General features: G+C 49.5%; 1 protein-coding gene across 1 annotated transcript; it reads right to left on the bottom strand.

The window, feature by feature from the left end:
• Positions 1-7145: 7145 nt before the first annotated feature.
• APLNR (apelin receptor) lies at positions 7146-11493 on the bottom strand. Its single transcript, XM_084631598.1, has one exon. It carries the CDS (start codon positions 11142-11144, stop codon positions 10020-10022), a length of 1125 nt encoding a protein of 374 aa, XP_084487724.1. The 5' UTR covers positions 11145-11493; the 3' UTR covers positions 7146-10019.
• Between the last annotated feature and the right edge of the window lie 9238 nt (positions 11494-20731).

Here is a 20731-nt window from a genome sequence, read left to right as displayed (position 1 = left end):
ACATCTTGAATACTGAGTACAGATGTGGACACCCCATCTCAACAAAGATATATTGGAATTGGAAAAGGTACAGAAAAGGGCAACAAAAATTATTAAGAACATAAGAATGGCCCTACTGGGTCAGACCAAAGGCCCATCTAGACCAGTATCCTGTCTTCCAACAGTGGCCAGTGCCAGGTGCCCCAGAGGGCATGAACAGAACAGGTAATCATCAAGTCATTAGGGGTATGGAACAGCTTCCATATGAGGAGAGATTAATAAAATTGGGATTTTTCATCTTGGAAAAAAGGTGACTAAGGGGGGATATGATAAAGGTCTATAAAATCATGACTGGTGTGGAGAAAGTAAATAAGGAAGTGTTATTTATCCCTTCACATAGCACAAGAACTAGGGGTTACCAAATGAAATTAATAAGCAGCAGGTTTAAGACAAACGAAAGGAAGTATTTCTTCACACAACACACAGTCAACCTGTGGAACTCTTTGCCACAGGATGTTGTGAAGGCCAATACTATAAGAAGGTTAAAAAAAGAACTAGATACATTCTTGGAGGTTAGGTCCATTAGCTATTAGCCAGGATGGGCAGGGATGGTGTCCCTAGCCTCTGTTTGCCAGAAGCTAGGAATGGGCAACAGGGGATGGATCACTTGATGATTACCTGTTCTGTTCATTCCCTCTGAAACACCTGGCATTGGCCACTGTAGGATGACAAGATACTGGGCTAGATGGACCTTTGATCTGACCCAGTATGACTGTTCTTATGTTCTTAGAGAAAAGAAGGCTGAGTGGGGACCTAATAACAGTCTTCAAATATGTAAAAGTTGTTATAAAGAGGCCAGTGATTAATTGTTCTCGATGTCCATTGAAGATAGGACAAGAAGTAATAGGATTGGGGACCGACTGGCTAAGCAACAGTTCTGCAGAAGAGGACCTGGGGATTACAGTGGATGAAAAGCTGGATATGAGTCAGCAGTGTGCCCTTGTTGCCAACAACGCTAACGGCATATTGGGCTGCATTAGTAGGAACATTGCCAGCAGATCGAGGAAAGTGATTATTCCCTTCTATTCGGCACTGGTGAGGCCACATGTGGAGTATTGAGTTCAGTTTTGGGCCCCCTTCTACAGAAAGGATGTGGACAAATTGAAGAGAGTCCAGCAGAGGGCAACAAAAATGATCAGGGGGCTGAGGCACATGACTTACGAGGAGTGGCTGAGGGAACTGGGCTTGTTTAGTCTGCAGAAGAGAAAAGTGAGGAGGGATTTGATAGCAGCCTTCAATTACCTGAAGGGGGGTTCCAAAGAGGATGGAGCTAGGCTGATCTCAGTGGTGGCAGAAGACAGAACAAGGAGCAATGGTCTCAAATTGTAGTGGGGGAGGTCTAGGTTGGATATTAGGAAACATTATTTCACTAGGAGGGTTGTGAAGCACTGGAATGGGTTATCTAGGGAGGTGGTGGAACCTCCATCTTTAGACGTTTTTAAGGCCCAGCTTGACAAAGCCCTGGCTGGGATGATTTAGTTGGTGTTGGTCCTGCTTTGAACAGGAGGTTGGACTAGATGACCTCCTGAGGTCTCTTCCAACCCTAATCTTCTATGATTCTATGATTAATCTGAAGCAAGAGAGATTTAGATTAGATATTTGGAAAAACTTGCTAACTCTATGGTTAGTTAAGCACTGGTTTCAAAGAGAGATTGTGGAAGCCCCATCACTGGAAAATTTTAAGAGCAGATTAGCCAAACTCCTGTCCAAGATGGTCTAGGTTAGAAAACACCTGTCCGAGATGGTCCTGCCTTGGAACGGGAGGCTGGACTAGGTGATTTCTCAAGATCCCTTCCAGCCCTACATTTCTGTGATTCTGGATTCTAAAAAAAAAATCGCAGCCAGCTCTAGTTACAAGCTCACAACCTTTCATAGCCCTCCTAGCTCGGTCCCTCAGCTGAGGTTTATCCCTCAACAGGCCTCTGAATAGACCTTCTGTCCACACTCAGGTTGCTCTTATATTCCCCAGCTAGCCTGATTTCTAGTCACATGCCCCTGTCATGTGACCCCTGGACTCATTCCCTCCCCCTGGGGAGGTAGACTAAGCCTGGAACAAGAGAAGCTGAGCTCCACCCACTTTAAGGGCCAACTCACCCTGTGACACCATCTCTGGTGATTTGATTGGGGAGCTGGTTGGAAAATTTTCTTCGACACACTTTTTTCCCCAAGGAAAATGCTGTTTTCACTGATAGCCAAACTTCTGGAAGACGGATCAATTTCAATGAAAATTTCCATGCACAAAAAAAAAACCCGCTTTCATTTCATTTCAGAATTTCAAAACAAAATACCCCAAATCCAAAACGAAACTCAAACCTTTTCCAAAATAAAAAAAAAAATGGGGGGAAATTCTGTTTCATGGGAAATTTGGAAAGTATTAGGGTTTGTTATGGAACGAAAAGAAATTTCAAAAGGCCAAAATTTCCCATGAACCAGAAATTACAAGTTTCAGCCAGCTTTGTTTTATTATGTCTTTCGTGACTTTGGATGACCTTCCTAAAGCCTGTATTCCTGGAGTCATGTTATTATGTGAGAATCACAGCTTTCCTTTTTAAAAGTGAGGTTTGGGGCCCTTGAAAACATGCCATCTTTCTCCCCAAAGTCTCAAAAAGCAGAAGACAAAATAAAGCAGCATTTATTATTTTTAATAGCTGATGATTACTAAGCCAATCTTGTAATTTTTGTACCTGGCTGGCTCATGCTTTTCGAATGGCAACATGGCTTCGTTGGACAGCAGTAGCTCTCAGCTACATTTGGCCTGCTCTAATTGTCTCAGCTGTACCACTGGAGGCACCAAAGAGTCCTCTGCATATCTGACACAGTTGTAACTGGTCTCAGGATTGGATTGCTGGGGAGGGGAAGGGGGCTTTGGGCCAAAACTGAGGGGCTGTGATGTTGTCTGATTAAAATATAATTATGCAAGCCATTATTTCTACCACTGTTATATAATTGCAACTACTCTTATACAAAGCATAACACATGGCCAGAAAGGGTTAAACAGCTTGCAGGCTAACTAACCCAAAGTGACCTTTAAAGACATGTTAGAAAGGTATGTGAATGGAAATTAGGGCCACTCATGCTAAATAGGCTAGAACTTAGAAATGATACTAATTGTGTGTATCTTTAATTCTAGCCATGTAAACAGACAGTTCTTGGCTGTCACTATAGCTACACTATGCACACACTAAATAAATAACTATAGCTACTAATTCAGACATCAAAAGGGAATATTAACATTTAGATGAAATCTTGGGTAAAATAATGTCATTGTCTATATGTCTCTTCGAAGTTTGTAATAGACTGCCTAATGAATAAATTGCCCTGTGTTAATTTGCGGAACTAATAACTGTTGGTGTTTAGAAAGCAAAAGCCTATTATTTAACCAGAACTGTGTGGTCAAGTGGATGCTAGAACACTGTATAAAAAGACCCTTGGGTTCTGATCCTGTTCATCTCAGATCTGCTTAAGGTTTCATACAGGGAAAAACTAAGCCACAAGGATTGAGATCCCAGTTTTAACTGGATTGCCCTGAAATATAAACATTGGACTATAACCTATGGACTAATTCTGAAAGAACTCTTTGCAACTACAAAGCTCACCATCTCTGCTATGAATCTGAATCTTAAGAATTGAACTCATGTCTGTATGTATAATAAACTTTTAACCATATTCTCTCTCTCTCTCTCTTTTGTTTTTTAATACATTTTAGTTTAGTTAATAAGAATTGGCTGTAGCATGTATTTGGGTAAGAGCTGGTTATATTACTGGGCGGTAAATGTGTCCGATCCTTTGGGGTTAGTAGAACCTTTTCTTTTATATGATGAAATAAGATTTTCTGAAATCATCATATTTGACTTGGGTACCTGGATGGAGGCCTGAGCTTGGATCACTTTAAGGCGGGGTGGGCAAACTTTTTGGCCCGAGGGCCATATCTGCCTATGGAAATTGTATGGCCAGCCATGAATGCTCACGAAATTGGGGTTAGGGTGCGGGATGGGGTGAGGGCTCCAGCTGGGGATGCAGGCTCTGGGTTGGGGGTACAGGAGGGTGCTCCAGGCTGGGACCAAGGGGTTCAGAGGGTGGGAGGGGCATTAAGGCTGGGGCAGAGGGTTGGGGCACGGGAGGGGGTCAGGGTGCAGGCTCTGAGCAGCACTTACCTCAAGCTGCTCCTGGAAGCAACGGCATGTCCCCCCTCCGGCTCCCACGTGGAGGCGCAGCCAGTTGGCTCTGCGCCCTGACCCGTCCACAGGTGTTGCTCCTGCAATTCCCATTGGCCTTGGTTCCCAGCCAATGGGAGCTGTGGGGGCAACACTTGGGGCTGGGGCAGCATGCGGAGCCCCTTGGCTACGTCTATGTTTAGGAGCCGGAGGCAGGACATGCTGCTGCTTCCAGGAGACACGCAGAGCCACGGCACACATGGAATGTGGCAAGCCCCCGACCCCGCTCCCCAGCTGGAGCTCTAGAGTGGGGCAAACCCCAGACCCCACTCCCTGGCGAGAGCTTGAGGGCCGGATTAAAACTTCTGAAGGGCCGGATGTGGCCCCCAGGCAGTAGTTTGCCCACCTCTGCTTTAAAGGAACTGTGTTGTTTGGACTTCTGAGTAACCAGTAAGGTGATAAAGAAGCTGTTTTATGCTGGCTTGGTAAATCTACGTACTGGAATATCCACCAGCTTTTGGGGGATTGTCTGCCCCATTCTTTGCAGTTCACCCTAATTGTGTGACCACAGCTTGCCCTCACTGGGACCCCAGTCACAGGGGCATTGGCAGAGCTATGTGCATGGGGATCCCAGCACTGGAATTGCAGGGGGGCTGCAGGTCAGGATTGAGGGGCATCAGCAGAGCTGTGCCTATGAGGCCCCCAGCGTTGGGATAGCAGGGCAACTGCCGCTTGGGTTGGGGATGCATTAGCTGAGCTTTGACAGAAAGAATCCAAGTCATTTGGACCCCAGTCAGAGGGTGCTTTCTTGCCATTATTTGTGGGTTGGGATTGGATACCTGTGAGCAGTCTCTGAAAACTCTGGTAAAAGCTGGGGGTGATGTGTGGATCCGCTTGCAGACGAACTTTTGTTTTGCAAAGAACCCCAGTGGTGGGTGTTGATGCTCCTTGGGGTCAGTATCCTAAGGCAATGCCACAGCTGTGATTGGAGGGAACACACTGACAGGCTGTTGTATAGGTAGGCAAATCCCAGGGAGCAGAATGACAGATCTGCGGGCACCCTCTCCACACACACACCCACGCAGACATGCATGAACTAGGGTGACCAGATGTCCTGATTTTATAGGGACAGTCCCGATATTTGGGGATTTTTCTTATAGAGGTGCCTATTAGCCCCAACATTCTGTCTGATTTTTCATACTTGCTATCCGGTTACCCTCTAGAACGAACACAAACAAAAGGCAAGCTCTGGCCATGTGCATTTCCACATGCAGACACAGACATGCTTCTCCGCACGTGAGCTAGACAGAATGATTTTGTACACGCATATGGGGCAGATTGACATAGAGGGGACACATGCAAGCTGACACATGGAAACACAGGCCGATCAGCACGCACAGGCCAACACACCAGGAGAAACAGTTCCCATGCATCCCTCTGGGGAGGGTGTCTTACAGGTCCTCTGTTGTGCCAATCTGTGAAAAGCCTGAGTTGTTACAGCTCCCGGATAAAGAGATTTGGTTCTTTTGCTCAGGCTGGAGCAGCTCATGATTTTAGCTCCGGAGGCCCCTGGTTTAACATCCCATGTGGACAGCCGCCACTCACACACACGCACATGCTGACCTACATGCTACAGCACTTGTGTGCAGGTATGCCCTCAGACACAGACATGAAGGCACAAGCTCACAGATGCACAAACATGCGTAGGCAAATGCCTGCACACTGCTATAGAGATAAGAGCGTTCACACATTCACCAAGACAAATGTACACCAACATACATGTAAGCCAACATGCATGGACAGACACACCCACAGAGAACCAGAGACCAACACACATGTACATCAACACACATGTACACCAACATGCATGCATGTAGACATACAGAAGCAGACACCAACACACATGTACACCAACATGCATGCACGTAGACATACAGAAGCGGACACCAACACACATGTACACCAACACGCATGTACACCAACATGCATGCACGTAGACATACAGAAGCAGACACCAACACGCATGTACACCAACACGCATGTACACCAACATGCATGCACACAGTAGACACTCACACATAGACACAGTGCCTGCTCAGAAGTCGGAACCAAAACACACACATTGACATCCATGTGCCCACAAATACCTCATTTACTGCACAGACAAGTGGTCCCCTCTGGAGCTTTGTGCCCCTGCAGGCTGATTCTGTCCCTTTCCCACCACAAGGGAAAGCCGCTTCTTCTTTGTCCCAAGGATTCTCCAGCAGGTCTGGACAAGCAACTGGTTCTGGTCAGAAAAATGGCCCAGGATCTGGCTTCTCCTGGGAGTACACCAGTGACTCTGCCTACAATCCCATCCCAGCCTGCATCCCCCTCTCCACGTGCCCCCAACCCCTGAGCAGCTAAGGGGCACTTTAACCCACACATGTTTTGGGGGTCGATTGACCAGGCAGGGCCTTCTGCTCTCTCCCTGCCCCCTGCCCCCAGCCTCCACATCTGGCCATTAGGCCTCCACGTCTGGTCTTCATTTAGCAGCTCCACCCAACAACAGCTCCTGAACAGCTGTTTGCTCCTGTTGTAAATTCAAGGAGCCATCTGGCTTTGAAGGGCTGTGGCAGGAGAGATTAAACAACGGTGCTGACACACACATACCCCCATCCAGCTGTCTCCTTCCCCTTGTCTCTCCTCCCCACCCTTTCTTTCCACTCTGTGTCCATTATCCCCCACCTTCACCATGGTCATTCCCCCATCTCTGCCCCCTCCACCATCTCTGCTCCCCTCTCCCCTGTGGTCTCTTCCCCGCTCCCTACCTCCTTTAATCCCTTCCCCATCTCTGCCCCCTTTCTCCACCTCTCTCCCCTATCCCTCCCCCACCCTTTGATCACACACACCTAACCAGGATCTCCATTAACTTCCCCCAGGGCAGTTATTGAGCTCACCTGACAAGAGGCATTTAGTCAAGGCCCATTTATTCATCATACACAACAACTGCCCATTGCATTGGCATGACAAGAGGCGGCCCCCATCTCAGCATAGTCTGAGCAGCACCCCATTGTTCAGAGTTCTGATGGAGCAGCCCTTGTGGGGGCCAGAATCCCAGAGATGCCCCCACAAGTTGGCAGGCTGCTCCCAAGTCAACCCAGAACAATATTTGGCCTGGAGATCTCGCCAGGGGATCGTGGCCTCTCTTCTGTCGCCAGATGTCCACTTGGAAATACAGGTTGCCTGTGGGCTCTCTGGTCTTCCAGACTGTGGAAGCCGTGTCCCAATGGAGAAAAGGCTGTGGATGGGCTGTTTTTACCCAGGCTCTAGTTCAAATGGAGCTACCCACCCTCCCTGGGGCCCCTTCTCCAGCCTCAATGGATCCATAGCAAGCCAAGAGTCTTCACCATTCCCCCCAAGAGCTAGGTCAGGTCAGGGACTGCTCTTATTTGCCCAGAGTCCCTCCAGAGCCCTTATGGGTGAAGGGGGATGTGGCCACAGCACATCAGTGCCAGGCTTTCTTCTAGCATGGTCTTCAGAGGCAGGGTGGGTAAGGTAGGGAAGCCCAAAAAATCCACAGCACCTATGGGAGCGGCTGCAACCTCAGAGCTTTCCTGTTGCTGTTCCACCTCCTGTGCCTCTGCAATCGTTGGTGGCTAGCCGACTTGGGCCTTCCGTTCACTTCCTAGCCCTTCAGCCCCTCACCCAGAAAAGGGACACATAGCAAGAGATGTAGCCCAGTGACCCGCTGGCCCCTCACCTACCACACCCCAGTCTGAATAGCAAAACTGCCCACCCCTTGCTCCCTACAATGCCCTTCTTACACAGCTTCTCCTATAGTCCATCAGACTCAGGGCATGGGCAGCGAGTAGAGCTATTCCTGAATCTGGCCTGTTAGGTGATTCTGGGCAAGTCACGGCCTTGTGCTGTGCCTCAGTTTCCCCACCTGGTACTAACCTACGTTGGGAAGCACTTTGCAATCTGCTGATCAGAAGGGCCAAGTATTATTATCAAGGATTGGTTAAGAAGCAAGAGTAATATATATCTATATATACCCCCTCTGCAATCAAACCAAAGCCCCTCCTTCAAGGAGCTAGGCTGTGCGGGGGCAGATGCCTGCGTGTGCGTCCTCTGAGCCACTCTGGAGTTGTGGCTGAGGCCATCTGAGCAGGGGGAAGACCGTGACATGTGAGCCGTGACCCCCATTCACCTCCTCATGATCTTTTTTTCCCATGTGGGTGAAGGCGAGCAGGTGAATAAACACAGGACCATGGGGGAGCAGCAGCTTGGATTTCGAAATCGGGGGGGCCCTCCTGTCCCCCATCCCCTCTTTTTCCTCCATTGTGAGATGATTTCCTTTTCCTCCCACATCACGGCTGAAGTGGGACACACACGCCTTCCCCCGCCCTTCTACCCCCCCCAACAGAGCCTGGTGTGGCTCTGGGGTGCACACTCACCCCCAGACAAAACAGCCCAGTGGGAGATCCTGGGTGGATGGGGGATGTAAAGGAGGGAGGGCTGGGTGAGCGGAGGATGGCTCTCAGTACAGGGATGTATGTGCCTGGGTGGGAGGGAATCCCACGGCTAACAGCTTCCTCACAGGCTCCACCCAGCCGGGGGAAGAATTGCTCCCAACACCTTGTGGGTCTGGGTGTTGACCGAGGCATTAAGAGAGAGGGGGACCCTCACCCTACCACAGCAGACAAAGGGTAGAGTGAATTTTCAGGGGGACAGGAGCCAGTGTCTCAGGAGAGGCAGCAGCAGCAGCCAACAGTTCCCTCCAGCCATAAGACACTGTGCAGATTAGGCTAGAGCGGGGAGGGCAGGCTATGTATGTTAGGGGGTGGTTTTTTGGGGGGGGGTCTTCCAGCCCCCCCCCCCCCAAAACTAACACCACACCCCCAATGCCCAGCCAGTGACCAGCGCTGGCCACTGCCAGCCCTGTGTGTGTGTGTATGTGTGTGTGTGTGTGTGCGGGGCAAAGGCTGGGAATGCAGAAAGCCCTCGTCCCTGGGGCCATCTGCCTCCAGGCCATGAGCCCTTTAGAGCAGGGGTTCTCAACCTTTTTCTTTCTGTGGCTCCCCTAACATGCTATAAAAACTCCATTGCCCACCTGTGCCACAGCTGATTTTCTGCATGTAAAAGCCAGGCTGGCATTAGGGGGTAGCAAGTAGGGCAATGATCCAGGGCCTCAGGCCACAGGGGGCCCTGTGAATCTAAGCTGCTCAGGCTTCAGCTTGAGGCCTGGTTGGCAGGGCTTGGGTCAGTGGGGCTTTGGCTTTCTGCTCTGGGCCCCAAACAGTCTAATGCTGGTCCTGCTTGGCGGACCCCCTGAAACCTGCTCGTGGCCCCCAGTGGGCCTCAGACCCCTGGTAAAGAACTGCTGCTTTAGGGTATGTCTACACGGCAGCTGGGGAGATGGACAAGCGCTAGGTCTGCTGGAGCTAGCGCGCTAAAAATAGCAATGTGTAGCCATTGCAGAGTGGATGGTGGCCTGGGTGGGTCTGTGAGGCTTCTCCCAGCCGCAGTGTAGACATGCCCCTAGCGCACAGTCCGTGCCTTAAAGGGTCATGCTGAGGTTCTACAGGGTAGCCACAGGCCTTGAAAATGCCTTATCCGCATAAGGCCTGCAACAAGGGAGAAGCAAATCCGAGAGAGAGCTGGAGGAAGAGAAGAAGGAGAAATCGAAGAGATAGTGAAGGGTGAAAGAGGGAGACAGTGATGGAGAGAGAAAAGAAAGTATGAAAGAAGGAGTGAGAGAAACAGTGAAAGACAGAGTGACAGCAGAGGAGGACTCACTCTATCAGATGTCCCCAGAGGCTGGTCCATGTCATCCCCCTTTTCTTAGCCTCGGAGCAGAGTCTCCTGCCTGCCTGGACCCAGTTTCTCCCGTGGCAGCTCCCTACCCTTCCCCTGCAGGTTCTGACTGTGGCTGGAGGAGTAGCTGGCTGACTTGTCCTTGCCGGACCCTGGCCAGCGCCCCCTGCTGCAGCACAGGACAGCAGCACAGGCCTGCCGGAAACGAGGGTCAAAGAAGGCATAGAGGAAGGGGTTAAGGCAGCTGTTGATGTAGGCCACACAGGTGCAGTAGGGGTGCAAGTTACTGAGGAAGGCATGGAAGCCGCAGGACCAGGGCATCACCTCCAGGTCCATCAGCACGTAGATGGTCTTCACCAGGTGGTAGGGTAGCCAACAGAGGGCAAAGGTGGCCACCAGCACAATGATGATGCTCAGCAGCCGCTTCCTCTTCCTCAGCTCCTCGCTGCGCTCCTTCCGGAAGTGGTCAGCGATGGTGCGGGCGATGAAGAAGTAGCAGGTCAGCATGACGACAAAGGGGACCACAAAGCCCAGCATGGTGGAGGACAGGCCCAGCCCCACCTCCCATGCCCCCTCGGTCCCATTGGCCACCAAGCCCGAGTAGTCCATGTAGCACGTCACCTTGGTTTCTCCCAGTAGCACTGCTGCCTGCCGGAGGATCATGGCTGGCAAGGCCAAAATGGCCGCCAAGGCCCAGAGGGCAATGGTGGCCACCAGCCCACTGGCCCTCCACCTCAGCTTAGCATTAGCCATTGGCCGCACAATGGCCAAGTAGCGATCAATGCTGAGGCCCATCAGGCAGAAGACGCTGGCGTGCATGTTGACAAAGATCAGGTAGCTGCTGAGCTTACAGGTGAAGGAGCCAAAAGGCCAGTGATAGCCCAGCCAGGCATAGGCAGCCCAAAGTGGCAGGGTCACTACAAAGGTCAGATCAGCCATGGCTAGGTTGGCGATGAAGGTGTCGGCTGAGCGCCGCTTCTCCTGCCCTCCCCGGAAGATGGTCCACAGCACCAAGCCGTTGCCTGTTGTGCCCAGCAGGAAAACCAGCAGATAGATGGTGGGGAGGAGCACCAGGGATGGACTCCATTCCTCATACTCACAGTCTCCCGTCTGGTTCTCACCATAGGCCGCCCAATCCAGCTGCTCCTCCATGCCTCGGGGATCCCAGCTCCAAGGCTGGGAGAAGGATGCTGGAAGCGAGGAGTTTCTTCTGGCCCTGAAAGTCTCTCAGGCTGGGACCTGGGTCTATGGGGCAAATGTTCTAAGTCCCTCTGACTTCTCAGCCACGTCCTTGCTGTTGGCGCTGGGGAGACAGCCTAAGCCCTAGTCTTCACTCAGCTCATTTCTCTTCTCTTCTCCTTCCTTCCTTAATCCTCAGACAGATGTGGCCAGAGCCCTCCCTGATCTCTCTGTCTCTCTCTGTCTAACACACAGGCAGCTGTTCCTTCCTCCTGCCTGTCAGTCCCTCAGCCTTGAGTCTAATTAGAATCGTTAAGTTACAGACCCTTCCCCCTTCTTCCCATCCCCACCCCTCCCCTCCGCCTCTCACTCAGCATCCTCAAGGCCAGTGGATGAATTGGCTCCTGAGGTGCTGGGCAGAGCAGCTCCGGCTGCTCTTTGAATCCATGAGCCCATGCCGCCTGCTCCTCCATCCCCACCTCCCTGGGTCCCCAGAGCCAGGGCTGGAATGTGGACTAAAGCCAGCCGGAGCTGCTGGGGGGCAGTGAGGGGGGTGGGTCCGTGTGAAATTTCACAGATGCAGTTAGCAACCCCACTAAAGCGATCAGCCCTGACCAGGGGCGGTGAGTTATACGGGCCCAAGCTCCAGCAATATTCAGGCCCCGGGGGCCCAGCTCCAACAATGTTTCAGGCTGTGTCTCTCCCCCGGCACTGCCTGCTGCCCCCACGCACCTCCTGCGAGCCTCCCTGCCTGCGCCCTGGGCAGCAGGCGGCTGCCCCCTACAACTCTGTGCTGCACGCCACTCTGCTGGCTCCCGGCATCAACTGCCGCCACAGGGTCCTAGCGCCCCCAAACCACTACTGCCGGGGCAGGCTGACCCTAACTCTGCCCTTCTGCCTCAGACAGATGAACACTTCCCTTTTCCGACGGGACCCTTCACCAGCACAGGGGGCCCCCTGCCAGCAGTCACCGCTCCTGCACACGCTGGGCAAGGGGCAGCCCATCCCCACCCCCAGTGAGGCTACAGTGAGGGGCAGCAGCAGGGGAGGAGGTGCACACGTGATGGCAGCCTCCCCACTCCCAGCACCCACCATAGGAGAGGCAAGGGGGCTTCCTGGACCTGAGAGGAGCTCTAGGAGCATGTGCTGTGACAGTGGTGCGAAGCGAGTGTGCTGCTGGGGGGGAGGAGGGGGGCCCCTCCCCCAGAGCTCACTGCTGCCGACAGGGAGAGGGCTGGGAGGAGTCCTCCTCTCTGGCCCCAGCCCTGGGGCAGCCTGCCTGCACCCCAAACTGCTCATCCCTGGCCCTGCCCCACCCCAGAGCCCATACCCCCAGCCAGAGCCCTCGCCCCCCCCACACCCAACCCTCTGCCCCAGCCCTGAGCCCCCTCCTGTACCATGAACCTCTCATCCCAGCTCCACCCCAAAGCCCTCACCCCCACACCCCAACCCTCTGCCCGAGCACCTCCCATAGCCCAAGCCCCTCATCACCAGCCCCACCCCAGAGCCCTCACATTTTTACATTATTTAAAAAAATATATATCAGCTTATAAGGCAGGTGTGTGGGGGGGAGCAGCTCTTGGACCTGTTCTGGGCACCACCAAAAATTATACAAACCTGCTGCCCCTGGCCCTGACTGTCTGTCGGTCCCTCTGCTGGTTCCAGCATTCACTTACAAGAGTTTTACCGGCATGGCCAGGGAAGTTGCCAAAGCAAATATCAGTCCCCTTTGGTCCCATCTGTGCTGCAGAACCAAAGACATGGCTGTAACACAGTGGCCCTTGATGCCCTCCGAATCAACCAGGGGCTCCCCGTTCTAACTCAAGACACACAGTCTGGTTTTGCAGTGCACAGAGGAACAAACCATGTATTTGCCATGCTCCTGAACATGCAAAGAGCACGGCTGTAGCACAGCCCAGGGACATGATTCAAATGTGGCCTGCCCCTGTCCACAATTCAAGAGCAGATGGAGTTCTACACACATGCTCCTGTGTTGTAACTGGCTCTCCTAGCTTGGGAAAGTCTACAACAGAGATGGGCTAGTTAGGAGCATCTGCACTACAGTTTGAGCCCATGTTGCTCAAAACGGGCAAATGCCTGTCAGATCCTGGCCTAGGCAGGAGCTAAGCATGTTACAAAACACATAGGCCTTGTATAGAGCGGCAAATCATGTCACATGAGATTAGAACATTAGCACAGGTCTGTGTGTGACTGGTACTCTATTGAATGACCACAGCACGTCATCTGTCTTTAGTCCCCTAACTGCATGCAACAGCATAGTACACAGGAAATAGTACATTACTGGAGTTGTGTTCCACATTCTAGTGTCCACGCTTTGAGATGGATATTGAATAACCAGCAAGGGGGACCCTATGTTATTTTAACATTTTTGTTAATGGGCTGGAAGGAAAGATAAAATCGTCACTGATAAAGGTTGCAGAGGACACCACACTTGGGGGAGGGGTAAATAACAAAGAGGACAGGTCACTGATACAAGAGATCTGGATCACTTGGTAAATTGGGCGTAAGCAAACAATATGGCTAAATGTAAATGAAATGGAAATGCATACACCTAGGAACAAGGAATGGAGGCCATGCTTACAGGATGGGGGACTCTATCCTGGGACTCTGAAAAAGATTTGGGGGTTCTGGTGGATAATCAGCTGAGCTCCCAGTGTGACACTGTGTCCAGAAGGGCTGATATGAACCTTGGATGCATAAACAGGGGAGCCTTGAGTAGGAGTCAAGAGGTTATTTTACCTCTGTATTTTACTTTGGTGCAACCATTGCTGGATATACTGTCCAGTTCTATTGTCGACAATTCAAGAAGGATGTTGATACATTGGAGAGGAGTCAGAGAAGAGCCACAAGGATGACTGAAGGATTGGAAAACCTGCCTTATAGTGATAGACCCTAGGAGCTCAATCTATCTAACTTAACAAAGAGAAGGTTGTGGTGTGACTTGATCACAGTCTGTAAGTGGGGAACATGGGGAACAAATATTTAATAATAGGCTCTTCAGTCTAGCAGAGAAATATCTAACATGATCCAATGGCTGGAAGTTAGAGCTTGACAAATCCAGACTGGACATAAGGGGTACATTTTTAACAGTGTGAAAATAATTAACCATTGGAACAATTTACCAGAGGAGAATCTCCATCACAGGCAATTTTTCAATCAAGATGGGCTGTTTTTCCAAAAACTCTGCTCTAGGAATGATTCTGGGGCAGGTCTCTGGCCTGCATTCTACGGGAGGTCAGACCAGACGATCACAATGGTCCCTTCTGGCCCTGGAATCCATGGAAGAGCTACAAGAAAGATTTGAGGGCTGGAAAGCTTGCCTTGCAGTGACAGACTAAAGGAGTTAGAATCTTTTTAGTTTATCCAGCATCAAACTGTAAGCGCCTAGGGAGAGAGAAGGAGCAAGGGCTCTTTTATCTAACGAAGGCATAACAAGAGCTGATGGCTGCAAACTGAAGCTAAGCAAATTCAAATGGGAAAGAAGGTGCAAATGTTTAACAGTGGGGGTAATTAACCAATGAGACAACTCACCTAGGGATGTGGTGGATTCTCCATTCCTGGAGTCTTTACACTAAGGTTGGGTGTTGGTCTAAAAACTCGTTTCCCCACAAAATATTGGGATCAATGCAAAAATTACTGATGGAATTCTATGACCTCTTTCCTAGAGGAGGTCAGACTATAATAAGAACACGAATAAATGCCTAGTTCTTCTATAGTGCTTTTCATCCACAGATCTCAAAGCCCTTCAAGTTATCCTCATTTTAAAGATGGGGAAACTGAGCCAATCATCATGCTTCCTTTTGGCCTTCACCTCTGTGGGTCTTTGAATGACTGGGGCACTGGGGCATAGTGGCCTTTTAAGTAGCATGCAAGCAAGTTCACCTGCACTTTTCATCTCCCCAATCACTGTCCTATGACACACAAGCATAGGCTAGAAACAAATGTGATTTAGGTTTCTTTGCAGCAGAGCTAATAGCCTAAAGCCTCAGCAGTGCGTGGGTAGCAAATTTGTGTGGAGACATTCAAGGTGCTAAAGGTTAATAAACTTATTTGGCAGGACAAAACCTTCCAGTGTGGCTGATGACCAATATTTTAAGTATGTGCTAGGCATGTTTAGTGGTAGGTAGCTTTTATACAATGGGTCAAATTCAATCCTCAGCTATCCCCATAAATCCCCATTCAGGTCAGTGGGGCTGCACAGTGGTTTGACATTTTTGTCAAATTTTTGATTCAGACATTTTTGATTCAGCAGCTGAGAATATCATGGATTCTGGGAATGCGTCTGTGCCTCTTCTCTTTCTCCCAAAGTTCAGCGAAGTTTTGCTCCCTGGCATTTTACTGAAGGAATCTTTCATTTGGCCAGCCCTTTAGATGGTATAAATTGGCATAGCTTCAAGGGAGCTGCACCAATTTACCCCAGCTGGGGATCTGGCTGTGACACTCAGTATCTCGGGAGAACACCCTACACCCCCATGTTCATCCTTATAATACTATTGTGTGGTATCCAATGCAAAGTTTGTCATGTCGCATGTCTTCAGAAGGCTCATGATGCACTGAGTATTGTTGTTACAGTGATGTTACAGGTTGTAATTTCACGTATATAGTTATGAGGCTGAAAATGTGTCCTCATGGCTTAAAACAAGCCCAGGCACAACTCTCCAAGAACAGAGAGGCAGTTCACACCTCATCAGGGCATGTATGGGTCAAACCCAGCCCAGCCTCACAGGAACAAAAGACTCTGGCCTAGGCAGCAACAAAGGATCTGTTGGACTCTCAAGTGAGTCACCTCCTTCCTATGGTCAGTTTGGGACTGCGATGAGGAAATGCTCACCTGACTATGAACGGGTGGGGCAAAGCCAACAGGGAAGAAAGGACATGATAAAAGGGAGAGACGTTTGCCATGCTCTCTCTCTCTCTCTTCCACCTACATCTACAGACATCACCACCAAGCGACTGAAGCACTGATCAAACGGGAGAGCCTGGCTGAAGGGAAACCAGCCAGCCTGTGGTGAGAAGCATCTAAGTGTATAAGGGCACTGAAAGTGTTAAGATCAGCTTAGAATGCGTTTTGCTTTTATTTCATTTGACCAAATCCGACTTGTTGTGCTTTGACTTATAATCACTTAAAATCTATCTTTGTAGTTAATAAATGTGTTTGTTTATTCTACTTGAAGCAGTGCATTTGGTTTGAAGCATGTCAGAGACTCCCCTTGGGATAACAAGCCTGTTACATATAAATTTCTTTGTTAAATTGATGAACTCATATAAGCTTGCAGCATCCAGTGGGCATAACTGGACACTGCAAGATGGAGGTTCCTAGGGTTGTGTCTGGGACCAGAGATATTGGTTAGTGTCGTTCGGTTGCACAATCCAAGCAGCAACTGGCCGAAAGTGCTAACTCACGTAGCTGGGAGCAGTTTATATGCCAGAGGCTGTGCGTGAACAGCCCAGGAGTGGGGGTCTCACAGAAGAGCAGGGTAAGGCTGGCTCCCAGAGTAGAGGATTGGAGTGACCTAGCAGATCACCAGTCCAGATAACACCAGGGGAATATCACACTGGCCCATTGATGTCTATAGAGCTGTGCTGATTTACACCTACTGGGGATCTGGCCCCATTGATTCTAATCATCCAAGGAAGCATCCGATGGTTTGCTCAGTGAAGTGGAGATGTCTCTCAATTTCTCCTCTGGTTTGTTGGTTAAATAATCTGAAGTCCCCCTTCAGTACGACTCCAGGAGCCTTTGGTGTCTCAGGTCGAGTTCCCCCTTTGAATCCCTGACTCCCCAGTTGCTGAGAATTTGTGTGAAGGAACAAATATGGACACCGTGTAGAATCAAGCACGTGGGTGTATTACGTACAGCGCTGATGGAGTGTCACCTCGCTTATTAGGCTTAGAGACACTGCCAAACAATTGATTACAATGGATTATATGGATTTTCCATGGGCAGAGGGAAATGATGGGGTAGGCAGTCCCAAACCCCTGGATAGGTCGAGCAGAAAGACAAGATAAGCATAGTAGCCAATGGTCAAAAGGTTACATAATGTCTCCACCCATGGAGACACCCTGGAACACATGACTTATGAGGAGAGGCTGAGGGAGCTGGGATTGTTTAGCCTGCAGAAGAGAAGAATGAGGGGGGATTTGATAGCTGCTTTCAACTACCTGAAAGGGGGTTCCAAAGAGGATGGCTCTAGACTGTTCTCAATGGTAGCAGATGACAGAACGAGGAGTAATGGTCTCAAGTTGCAGTGGGGGAGGTTTAGATTGGATATTAGGAAAAACTTTTTCACTAGGAGGGTGGTGAAACACTGGAATGAGTTACCTAGGGAGGTGGTAGAATCTCCTTCCTTAGAGGTTTTTAAGGTCAGGCTTGACAAAGCCCTGGCTGGGATGATTTAACCGGGAATTGGTCCTGCTTTGAGCAGGGGGTTGGACTAGATGACCTTCTGGGGTCCCTTCCAACCCTGATATTCTATGATTCTATGATTCTATGATTCTATGGTTTCAAGGTTAACACATGACACTTAATTAGTACACAGTGTTTTCCATTAAACAATATATAGAGTGTGTTAGTATAAAATATATATGTTGAATTCTGATTTGGGATCCATAGGAATGAAGTAGCTCCCCTGATTGTCCAACAGGTACACACCTAGGAGTTAAAACAAAAGGACAAATGAAAAGTATATAGGAATAAAGATTGTCTTTTAATTGTTCATTTGTGTTTCTAAGGCAGGCACTGGCAATGGCTTGGAGGAGAGGTGCACATCTGTGAGAGGGAGGATATCATACCTCATACTGAGATGTTTGAACCTCTTCCATAAACTCAAGGCTGGTGTGTAGGAAGGCACCTCTTCTACAGAAGAAACAGGGCCCCTTTCATTCCTTTGGTCTGTTTGCAACTTTGAGATAAAGCCCCCAATTATAATTTCCACCTGGCTTCTTGCTGACCAAGCTTATCTTAGCAAAAAGCAAGGTTGTCCTATGTTTGTTCTGCTTCTTAGCTAATATTGTTCACTATTTGCTAGGCCTCTGTCTTCTTGACCAAACTCTGGATTTTGGACCTGTAAAAAGAGCTGAGTCAGTCTATATATCAGGTTGTAACATAAACAGCATATGGATTTTAGCCCTTCACTGTGTTTCCTGGATTCCACAGAAGGAAGCTAATTGTTCATGGCCCCAGACATCCCTTGGGTTATTGCCAATGTATTTATTTTTCTGTATGGTAAAGGAAGCAAGGAAAGGTGCCTGCCCAGAGCCCTGGGCACCCTGCCATTGCTGAGATATACAAACTGTGCACATGCCAACAGCCCCTCCCCGGGACAGCAGCCTCCTTCACTCCAGCCAGGTCTATATGAGGAAATTAGGTCGGTATAACTACATCGCACAGGGAAGGAGGGGGGGGTGAAAAATCAACACCCCTGACTGAAGCAGTTAAACTGACCGATGCCCAGTGTGGACAGCTAGAATTCGCCTGATAACCTAGCTACCACCTCTCGGGCAGGTGGAGTACCTACGCCGGTCGGACAACCCTTCCCATCAGCATAGGTAGCATCTTCGCTGCAGCGTTTTAAGTATAGACAAGCCCCATGTAACAACCCTAGAACCCCAGCCCACCTCAGACCCTCTCTGCAGAAAGAGTCACATTGGGCAGTGGATCAGGCCCGATACTGCCACCCTTTTCCAGTGCCTGCGAAAAAGAGACCTCCTCAAGGTCAATCAATTCAGGCGATTTTTAGACCAGGTGGAGAACGCCCTGCCGAGAGCCCTCTCTCTAGTACTGGTTCTTATATAACCCTGTATAGCCTAGGTCTCAAAAGCACTTTATAAAGGAGGACAATATCATTTTGAAGGTGGGTAAACTGAGGCACGTGGAAAGACATGACTTGTCCACAATCTCCCAGCAGGCCAATGGCAAAGGGAAGACTAGACTGCAGTCCTCAGAGTCAGAGTGCTCTTCTCGAGTCACTAGCCAGCTCAGGTCTCACCCTGTATCATTGTCCGTCCTTATGCAGAGGTCATCCACCAATGCAACCAACTTCAGTGAGGCTCCTGCACAGGCACTGATAGTGATCTCAGCGGCTTGTGGTGGGTTTTTTATCTTTCTGTCTCAGTGTCCTCTGTGCTATGTGTGCTTCTGTGTGGGACCTGGGAGAAAGCTAGCTCTCTGCTGTTTCTTTTATATGATCTTCCCAGTATCTCTTCTCTGTGTGTGTTTTGCGGGTGTGTGTGATAACAAACAGTGTCTGCTCCCATGGCTTCCTTCCTGTTTGGGAAATGAACCTTTACGTGTGTGATAGAACCCTGGTAGCATCCTGCCATCAGAAATGGACAAGGGGAGTGAAATTCTCAAAAGCTTTAGGAGCCTCAATTCCCTGAGGTGTTCCAGCTTAGGCTCCTAAGTCACTTGGGTCAAGAGCCTCAAAGGTATTTAGGTGCCTTTCAGAATTAGACTCTTTAAGCCCCTTTCTTGTCTCTGGGCCATATATCTTGCCTGCTCACAAAAGTTGTACTGCTTTAACTATATCAGTATAGCTATACCTCCTCTATAGGACTTTTTTTAATCCATCAATCACAAATGGGGAAACTGAGGCACTGAGAGGGGAAAGTGACTTGCCCGAGGTCACCTGAAAATCCAGTAGCACTAGGAATTGAACACACAGTTTCCTGAAGCCCAGGTAAGTGCTCCACCCACTATGCCCTCCACTGTCTCTGTGTAAAGAGCCCATACTAGGAGTTGTACCTATGTAACGATAGCTGTTAAAAATTGCCCTAACCAACAGAATCACATTGATGCGAAACCTGCAGGTAGAGCAGATCTTAGGCACTTCTGAAGTTTTTATCCAACAATCCTAAACGGATCAAGAGCATAAAATTCTACTCTTTGGCATAGCTGGGCTGATGTATGCTGTATTGGATGTGCCTGGGAGCGATACCTGTACCAACCTGCACCTGGTGTGTGAAACAATACCTGGTGTTTTGGTCCTTTACCAAGCTGGGTAGCTGTGTGATTCAGCTGGGGGGAGACTGCGAGCCAGTTTGCAATGAACTCATGTGTCAGTTGGGAGCATCAGAACAGCAGTCAACATTGGCAACGTTCAGCAGTCGCATTATCCAGCACAGCTCAAGGGTGACAGTGTAGCCTAGTGGGTGGAGCATTGGACCTCAGGAGACTTCCATTCTGTTTCTAGTTTGGCTGCTGGGGAACCTTGGGCATATCATGTCACTCTGTGCCTCACTTTACCCACCTGTAAAATGGGGATGATTGTGAAGCGTTTTGAGCTTCATGGATGGAAAGTGCTATAGAAGAGCTGTGTATTACCATCTCTGCTCTTCTTTTCTCAGCCTCTGGGCCAGAGTCTATCCTGTTCTAGGGCCTGATCTGAAGCTCACTGAAATCAATGGAAAGATTCCTATTGACCTCAGTATTATTGAAACCTAATATTGATTCCTATTGACCTCAATATTATTGAAACCTATTGACCTCAGTTTATTGAAACCTAAACCTCTGGTGCGACCCGTCTGGACTCCATAGCAAG

This window comes from Lepidochelys olivacea, assembly GCF_965140295.1.
Source record: "Lepidochelys olivacea isolate rLepOli2 genome assembly, chromosome: 6".
Classification (NCBI taxonomy): domain Eukaryota; kingdom Metazoa; phylum Chordata; order Testudines; family Cheloniidae; genus Lepidochelys; species Lepidochelys olivacea.
This window is presented reverse-complemented; position numbering and strand designations above follow the sequence as displayed.